The 10053-nt window shown below is 34.2% G+C and overlaps 1 protein-coding gene across 1 annotated transcript; it reads left to right on the forward strand.

Annotated features, from left to right (window-relative positions):
• The first annotated feature begins 3176 nt into the window (after positions 1-3176).
• On the forward strand, positions 3177-8267 carry LOC145133019 (anthranilate phosphoribosyltransferase). Its single transcript, XM_079067965.1, has 10 exons — positions 3177-3690; positions 4361-4831; positions 4918-5075; positions 5216-5299; positions 5391-5443; positions 6006-6087; positions 6215-6322; positions 6394-6517; positions 6586-6671; positions 7829-8267. Exons 1-10 carry the CDS (start codon positions 3312-3314, stop codon positions 8048-8050), a joined length of 1767 nt encoding a protein of 588 aa, XP_078924091.1. The 5' UTR covers positions 3177-3311; the 3' UTR covers positions 8051-8267.
• Positions 8268-10053: the final 1786 nt, after the last annotated feature.

A 10053-nucleotide genomic window follows, 5' to 3' on the forward strand; every position in this document is an offset into this window, starting at 1 on the left:
AATTGTCTCACAACTTACGTTAACTAGTTTACATATAGTTTGAATATAAAACCTCTTCCGTGGTGGAAGTGAAATCACCCTTTATGTAATAAATTAGTGATATAAAATCCATAAACTATTACTATTATAGTTTATCATGTAGTATATGAAAAACTCATTTGTTTTGAGAGTAAAACATTTTTCATGTAGTATGCTTTTATCGTAAAATCCATAAACTATACTTATTGTAGTTTATTATATGTGTTCGAAATGAATGGAAAACCTTATCATGAATGACTAATTTCTGTTTATGATGATAAACTAACAAGAAATACATTCAACATTTAGAAACTTATTATTATGCACTTTGCTCAACATACTACAAAGTGTTGTTAATATGGTAAGCTATGTAACTAGTTTTTAACCTTTCTGCTCAAGATCTCCACTCGTTTCAGGTGATCCTCTTTGGTCGCCTTCCATATTTTTTCTTGTCCTCTTAAAGTTTCTTCAACATTTTCAGCTCGGATCCTCATGTCCATAGAGACACGATCAAAGACCTAGACCAAGAGTTACACCAGAAAGAGAAAAAGGCAAAGCATACGAAGAAAAAGTAACACTAACACCTACCACTTGAGAAAATGAGACCAGCCTCTGAAGTGCATCCTCAGTTCCATGGTTTTCCAAGTTCAAATTCATGGCTTCAGGAGTTTTCCTCTTTTGGGATCCCAAAGTTTTCATAGTTAAATCAATGTGGGCTTTTTTGGGACAAGGGAGGAGTTAGTTTTCTCTTTCTTCACAAATATATGGCCACTTGATACAACCGTATCAAGATCATAGAGGGAGAAATGAGCACTGGCACATGTGGCTTTGGATCCAGTGAAAACCAAAGAATGTTAATAATTTTTCAAAGACTAAAGATGAAGGTGCTCAATGATCCCTACCGGTGGCCATATGGATGATAGCGGTTAAGCTTTCTTGATGACTAGAGGGATCGAGCTTGAATTTCCTGACAGCCTTGGGCAGAGCAAGGAAGTCCCTGATTCTATCCTTGGTATCTTCAGCAGGGGGAACTAATTCGTTAAACTTGAAATCTGCAAAAGATTAAACAAAATAAGAAGTGTGAATATTGGGATCCTCAATATGAAAATAAGGAACCCTACCCTTTTTAACCAAGGATTGAGGTAAAAGATCTCCAACATAAATCGAGTCACATTTTACGAAAAAGTATCTTTCTTTCCAAGCACCATCGTTATGCTTGAATTTTAGAACAAGAGGTGATCCGTCGGCTTTAACTTTCAACAAAAAGAGAGAGTTTCCAAAAGTAGAAAGGTCGTAAACATAAGCTAATTCATTTAGACCAATGTTGAGACCCATGGAGCGATTCAGATTGTCGATCCAATAAAGGATCCTCCAAACCGCAGACATGGCTTGGATATATGAAATCTTGGTGATTTCAAAAAATTTAGAAATGATTTCGGAAAATGGATAAGCAAGACCTAAGGTAAAGGGATACTCAGGAAAACAAACCCACACAGAAGAAATAAAATCAGGTTGGATCCTAACGTCGAAAGGCTTGAAGACAGTACTAGCGGGAAAAGTTCCACTCGAATTTAAAACTTCAATATTATCGTCATCAAAAGTACAAATTTCCTCATAGGAAAGGAGCTTCTAATCTACGAAATCATCATCCGGTATAGCTATGATGTGTGCTCGAGAACGAGCTCCTTTCTTGGCCATTTTTAAGATAAAGAAAACTAAGAAGGAAGAATGACAAAATGAATAAAAATACTACCTTCAATGATGTTCGATGAACTTCCGGAAGAAAGATCAAGGGTAAGATGAAACTAAAGAGCTCCATATAGGAATCAATGTGAGGTAAAAAGGTGATTTGATCCTTCCCAACGGTCAGAAATCTACCTGTTGAGCTTCAAATTACCTATCCGTTGGAAATTCTTACTTCAGTTTTTACTTAGAAATAATACCTGTAAATATTTAAAACACTAATGGTTATGTTTCACAGGTATAATTTGGGGGCAATTGTTAGGGCTCGGATCCTTGACGTATATTCAGGATCCTCAAATACTTATGAAGCCACATGATCCTTAAACATATCCCAAGATCCTGATTATTACCACTAATATTTCTAACACTTGTAACGACTACATTTTCTTTATTTCTCTCACATGTGCCGAACGAGTCAATACATGACCGATTCTCAACGAAGAATCATCTTAACCATGCAAAAAACCCGGAATAGCAAGTCAAATAACGTTCATATGTTGATTCGGTAGGATCCCAAATTTTTCGGACTTCTTGTTATTAGCTATAGACTATAAATAACACATGTAACTAGCACACTAGACACACTTAGCTCATATACGACAATTGTACTTACATTCATATACTTATCTCTGTACTCAACAATTTATATCAATAAAATCACCAAAACATGTGATCATTGTCACTCTCCCAAGGTATTATGCCGAAGATTATATCAAATATCAATGACTTTCTTTGTAACTCACTTGTGTCACCTTGATTATCATTTCTTACTTGATTTACCACGAACATCACAACCTCTCATACAAATTGGTTAGATTCTACTTAGTTGATTTTTGACCAAAACATACATCAAACCACAAATACATGGCTCAGCTACGAGATGAAATTGCTGAGTGCAAAATATGGAATCAATAATTTTTAAAAAAATTTGTTATTATTGTTGTATGAATTATATTTTAGTGTTATAAAATTAAAGTTATTTAAATTTCAGTGTTGAAAAACTATTTCAAGTTTAAAAATTCAGTTTATTTATATTTAAGTTTATTTTAAGTTTTTAACTGCTTGCAGACGTTAAAAAAAACAAATATCGGCAATTTTTTGACTTTTTGAAAAAGTTAAAAATCAAAATTGTTTCATTTATTTCTATCATCTTCTTTTTAATAAATAAACTCAAGTGCAATAATTTTTTTTCCGATCTTTTCGTTTGTTTTTTGTTTTTTTTTCTCGCGTTAAATAAGACTGTGTAACAGCTAACAAGACGTGCCAACATATTTTAGTTTCATGTCTAAAATAATATAATATATTGTTTATATAGTTAATGCATTTCAATAAACAAATATTTAGTGTTGCTTTATTCTTATCTTATGATTATTTATTTAATATCCAAGGGGCACAATTCCATATACAATATTCAATCTTTCCATTTTCTTACGTTGATATATCCGCCTTTTTTTTTTTCTCTGGTTTCAACTTTCAACTCATTTTCACGTTGATAAGTTCCGATTTCATGTAATCGTCTCCAAATTTCAAGCAAAGTTCCTAAAATCGCCATGAAATCTCTGCTCCACAACACAATCCCCTCAATCAACCGCTCGGCTGGAATCAAATCCTCATCAACTGAATCCAACAGTCGAGCGTATTTACAGTTCCCCCTAGCAAACGACGCAAAATTTCTCTTATCCCGACAACAAAAACGCCAATTAACCGTCAATTCCGTGGTTGATTCAGCTTCAGTTGATCAGTATTATGGACTTACTGAATCAGATGCACGAAATCCTACATTGTCAACTTCGTTTCGGAGTCAGAGGGATAGGAAACCTAACCAGACGGTGTTAGAAGCTCAGACCAGGGTTTGTACTGGGCCAACACAAACCAAACCACTTACAGAAGCACAAGCTTTCAAAGTTTTAGATACCATACTACGATCTGGTAAAATATTTTCCGCTTACTCTTTGAGTGTATTAGTTTCCATCATTAGATTATAAAGGTTGCTTAAATTCATGAATAGTATATCTTAATTCCTGCGTTGTACATTTCGATTAAGTTCAAATGAAGCGATTAGTCACTAGATGAGTAGATGCTAGCCCGTTTCTGGACACAGTTTCACTTTTGAGATTGATATTAGTTCTTCAGATTTCAAATGCATTCAACGACAGCATAATCAATAAGATGCAAGTATTAGGAAAAAAAATATGGTGAATTTGATTGTAACTCTCCTAGTCATGGAACAAATTCAAATTATGGGGTGTCCAAGTCCAATGAGTATTCCAATACTTCCATGTTTGAATTTTTTTGAAGTTAAACTTGCCTGTTTGTCCACTTTCATCCATTAATCTCAAACTGACATGGAGTTAGGAGTACGAATCTTAAGTTATTGAAATACTAGGTTTGACCTTAGAAAGTCAAGGTGCCTCTTTATATACAGAAATGAGTAACCTCCCAAGTGATTCATTATACTACTTGGTATTAATATCATCATTTCTGCAATTTTTACCTATTAGTATGCCTACCAATTTGTGTTGAGATTGAGAAATACATTTCATGTGTTTTAAGGTAACCTAGCATATAGTATAATATAGCCTTCTTATGTTTATGTCAGCAAAGGGAGACCTAAAAGATGAAGAACAGGTATCAAAAGCTCAACTAGGAGCATTCTTTGCAGCCATGACAATTCGTGCAAATACATTTCCAGAAGCAACTCAATGGAGTGAAGGAGAAAGGCGTGCAATGGATGCATATTGGCCTCATTTAGTTCGAACCCTTCCTTCAGACATAATCTTTCTAGCTGATCCAGAAGGTTCCATAATGAGACTCGGGAGTTCAATTGGGCCACAATATGTTGGCAATGGGAGTCATGAAATGAGACTTGTGGGTGCCCTAAGAGAAGTTTTAGCAGGAGGTCATCTTGGGTATGAAGAGGTTCAAGGTGTTTTAAAAGATGTTCTTCCTTTATTGGAACATGACACTGTAAGTGAGTCTCTATTATCAGCATTCTTGATAGGTCAAAGAATGAATAGGGAGACAGATCGTGAGCTTAAAGCATACTGCCTTGCATTTGATGATGAGCTTGGTACTGATTAATAAAGTGGGTAATTGAAAAGATTATATAAATTTAAATATTTTATGTTTGATGTTATTATTTGATTAAATCTTTAGGTCCTGTTCCAGTGGCTGATGTTAGATCATTGACTCATTATGGTGAACCTTATGATGGAAACACACGTTTCTTTAGGAGCACACTCTTTGTTGCTGCTGTAAGATCTTGTTACAATGAAGCATCTCTTCTCCATGGTGTTGATTGGATGCCACCCAAGGTATTTTCTTGACTTTGTAATGCCAAACACCCCCTAATTTTAATTTTCTGCTTTATTAATCATTAACATTATGCGGATATAAGAGAATAAAAATTTTCCATATAAAATATCAATCATATTATGGCTTATCATGTGTACAGGGTGGCATAACTGAGGAGCAAATGCTAAAATTCATGGGAGCAAATACTAGTATAACACCATTGCAAGCTAAAACGCTTCTTGAGGTCTTTATTATTGTTATTTTTACATTTTATTTTCAATTCCATTGTTTCTCTGTTTTTGTATTTATGTTACTTTTAAAATTTATGTCTTCAGGATGAAGCAGTTGGCTTTGCTTATGTGAGTCAACGTGAAGCTCGCCCCTCTTTGTAAGCAGACATGAAAAATATATATTTTAAATTCAATGAATGAAGAAAAAATCAGAATCCAGTGAATTCAATTCCAATGCAACAGTAAAAATCTTGAGTAAACTACATTTTTGGTCCCTGTACTTAGCTGTATTTTAATCTTTGGTCCATAAAGGAATCTTTTTTTTTTCACTTTCGGTCCCTATGTCATTGTTTCATATTGTATTTGGTCCCTTAGCCATCAAATTTAACAACCCAACTTTTTTTTTTTTTTTTGAAAATGATCATTTTGCCCTTATTTTACATTTTTATTCAATGCCAATGCAATATATATATATATATATATATATATATATATATATATATATATATATATATATATATATATAGCAAGATTGCATCATGTTATATGAATAAGAGTACAACACATCTTTGGTCCCTTTGCTAAGTTGTTATTTTTAGCTTTCTTCCAAAAAGGATTTTTTTTTTCATTTTTGGCACATCTAACTGTTACATTTGTGAAAATGACCATTTTGCCCTTTTCTCTTTCATCTCCTGACTTTCTATTTATACGTCTGTTTAGATATTCGCTGATTGAAATGAGGGAACATATAAAGAAACGTCCACCATTGGCAACAACCGAAAAGGTTCAGCAATTTGTGAGGGTAAGTTTTCATTTTCATTTTCATTTACTCCCCCAATGCTCTCGAATTCTGTAAAATCATGTGGATCCCTTATATTATATAACAGCTTTTTTTTTTTTTTTTAAATGATATGTTATTTATATTACAGGCTACAGGTAAAGAAGCAATGGTTGCAGGATTCTACCATGAAGGTTATGAAGAACCACTTTTAATGCTCATGAGACGAAGAGGTGTTCATGCTGGTTTGGTGGTGAAGGTATGTATGATTTAAAAAAGAAATGATTTTTTTTTTTTTAAAAAGTTATTAAGTTTAATTTAAAAGTGTAGGGGGAAGAAGGGGCGCTTTCAATGACAATGAAAATGCGATCGATTAATGCATCAAAAGGGCTTCCTGTCAACTACTGTTCTGGTTTTCGTTCACTCAACACCCCACCACATTATGATGTGGATGGTGCGTATAATCAACTACATAAAATTATTATTATTATGTCTTATTTAATGATATTTTAATTCTTACAGGAGTGTCGCGTGAGAGTTTTTCCTTAATAGTGGATGCAAATGAATATGGTTTCGAACCCTCGGAAACTCCACGAACAGATAGATCTGTAAGAATTTCAGTTCTTGATTTTAACTATTTGGTTGACATGACAAGAAATGGAATGAAAATGAACATATGTTTTGTATTTGAAAAATCTATAGCTACGCAAATTAAAACTTCCAAACATCACCTAAAACGATGTCTTTATGAGGTTTTTTGAAGAAAATGCATCCCCTATCATAGTTAACCTTTGCTAAAAACCGACCTCATTTCTAAAAAGTGCGAATCATTTTAATAGCAAATAGTAAACAAAAATATATGTAGTTGGATTAGTCCATACAACAATTTTGCAAATCATAACCATCCGTTGCAAAATTGGTGGTCCTTATTGCCACTTACTAATAAAAATAAAATATGACAACACAAAGAGTCCATTTTTCCATCTTATCTTTCAATAATAGCTTCTAATAAAATTGATAAAATATAAACCCTCTCAACTAAAAAACTATTTACATTTTATATATATTTCAAAAGAGTTAACAAATGTCCTAAAATTGAGAAACATATGCAGATACAACTTACATTCCAATAACTACATAAAGTTTTTAGTTCATAGGATGCAAAAAGATAAAAATAAAGCTTTATGTAGTGGTTGGAATGTAAGTTGTATCTGCATATGTTTCTCGATTTTAGGCCATTTGTTAACTTTTTTGAAATATATATAAACTCTTAATGGGTTTTTAGTTCATAGGGTGTATGTTTTATCTATTTTATTAGAATGTATTATTGAAAGATAAGATGGACAAATGGACTCTTCGCGTTGTCCTATTTTATTTTTATTAGTAAGTGGCAGCAAGGACCATCAATTTTGCAATGGATGGTTATGATTTGCAAAATTGTTGTATGGACTAATCCAACTACATATAGCTTTGTTTACTATTTTCTGTTAAAATGATTTGCACTTTTTAGAAATGAAGTCGGTTTTCAGCAAAGGTTAACTATGATAGGCGATGCATTTTCTTCAAAGAACCTCATAAAGACATCGTTTTAGGTGATGTTTGGAAGTTTTAATTTGCATGGCTATAGATTTTTTCAAATACAAAAGATATGTTCATTTTCATTTAATAAGTCTATGTTGTATAAAATATAAATATGGACTGGCCCTGCAAGTACGTCCATAGCATATCAAAATGACACAATTTTTATTTTTTTGAATTTTTTTAGGTTTCGAAGAACATAGAACTGGGGTTAGACGCGTTACGTGGAGAAAAGGGGCCCGCATATGATCGGATTGTATTAAATGCCGGAATGACAGATCACCTACTTGGATGCTCGGGTGCAGAAGACGTATCAACTGCCCTCGATAGAGCCAGGGATGCCATCGACAGTGGCAAGGCCCTCAATCGATTCTTGAGTTACATAAAGATTTCCCATAAACTCAAATGAAATTTTTATCTTTATCTTTTCTTTTCATCACACACACACACACAATGTGCCATCGACAGTGAAAAGGATTTTGTTTTTGTACTAAATGTTACAGCTTAGGGTGTGTTTATGTTGTGGACTGTTTTTGTGGGATTTGGAATCAATCATGTAAAATTTTGTTTGGTTTGTAAAATCTGAAAATATTTAGAATTTGTATATATTTAGAATCTGAAAATAAGTTGTGATTTTGTGGGATCTGGAATCTATCATGTGAAGTTTTGTTTGGTTTGTAAATATACCACACGCTTTGAAATGTATATAATGACAAAAAAGAAAATTTCTCTTATCTTTTTTATCAAATATTGACTCATTATTTTGATGAATAATTTCTTCAGACAAAGGAGAGTATGAAAACATTTTCGTGGAATCTCACTTATCAGATTCCTTTGCGGAAAATATATTTTTTCTGAAGAATTCGCCATGATATATTTGATCCATGCATAATATCATGGAAAAGGGATATAAATATTTGACTACCACTTAGGATTGGTAATAGGTCTAAAAAATATCTAAGAAAAAAAAAAACTTTAGATATTTGTACACTATCAAAAGAAAGAACCATGACATATATGTTTGTATGTTTGGGATAGATTCTATTTTAAGGGAACTAAAGAACCATAAGATATATGTTAGGGTAAATGTCATTTTAGCACAATAAACTATCGTGTTTTGTTTGATTTGGTCATTATTTTTTGACAAAACTGCACATGGTCCTGTGGTATGTCGAAAATTGTCACTTTGGTCCAAAAAGGTTTGGACTAGCACCAGTGGTCCAAAACTTTCATTTTGTTGCGTCTTCAGTCCAATATGTTCTGATTTTTTTTTCAAAATGACGGATCTGCCCCTGTTAATATATTTTATCTTTTTTCTTATTTGTTTTCCTGATTTTCAGATTTAAAAAATAAACAATAAAATAAAAATAAAAATAAATCTCTCTACCTCTCTCTAAAAAACAAGAAAATAAAAATAAATCTCTCTCTCTCTCTCTCTCTCTCTCTCTCTCTCTCCAATATTTCTCCTTCCCTCTTCGTTTGTTCTTCATGGCTCTCAAGAACAGTTCATAAAGCCCAGAAACCGGTGTCATCGCCGGAAACCGGTGTCACCTACGGAAACCACCGTCATCCAAAATCATTGTCGACGCCACCACCGTCTTCGTCGTTGGCGCCACCGCCTTCAGCCCGACCTTCAGCCCCAATCGTCTCTGTCACCAGCAACCTCCAACAAATCTGAAAGTCGTCATCACCTACAACAAATCCTAATTAATTCCCACCACCGGAGATCCTTTTGTCACTTTCTTGGTTCGTCTTCTCCACCGGAAACCACATCCATAACCCCGATTTTTGACAAAAATCATCACCAACTTCTGAAACCCTAGCGCCGCCACCTTATCTCATATGGATTAGGGTTTTCAGTGAAGAAAAAGGACGTCGGCGATCTGAAACCCTAACTTTTCGGATCTTAAAACTCTAACTTGCGAAGACAGCGACATTTACAGATCTGGAACATCGTCGATCTGAGGGTTTCTAGACGAAGCCACCTCTGAGAATCTGAAATGCATCCTTACAAAGCCTGAATCGACAGATCTGGTGGCGACGATTCAGATCCTCCTCTGCCCAGATCCTCCTCCGTCCAGATCTGGAAGCCGGTTTGTGGGATACCACCGTCAGAAGCAAACATATTGCCTCTCGCCGCCTTTCATCTTCTCCTTCGACTTGATTGTTCCTCAGCAAAACCTAGCTCGAAGCAAACCGTCGTTTGCAGATCTGTTTCCATCGCCAGAGAAGAAACAAAGAGCATGCTGGTGAGGGTTGAGATCGGAGGTGTTCCAACGAGAGAGAGAGAGAGAGAGAGAGAGAGAGAGGAGATGGTGATCGGTGGTGGTGGTGTTGTTTACAGGAGGGAGGACTGGAAATATATTTCTTTTTTTTCTTTTTTGTTTAATTTAAATCAGAAATATAACAAAA

The sequence above is a fragment of the Lactuca virosa genome, chromosome 8, assembly GCF_052849685.1.
Source record: "Lactuca virosa cultivar CGN04683 chromosome 8, Lactuca_virosa_CGN04683_v6, whole genome shotgun sequence".
NCBI classification, from domain to species: Eukaryota; Viridiplantae; Streptophyta; class Magnoliopsida; order Asterales; family Asteraceae; genus Lactuca; species Lactuca virosa.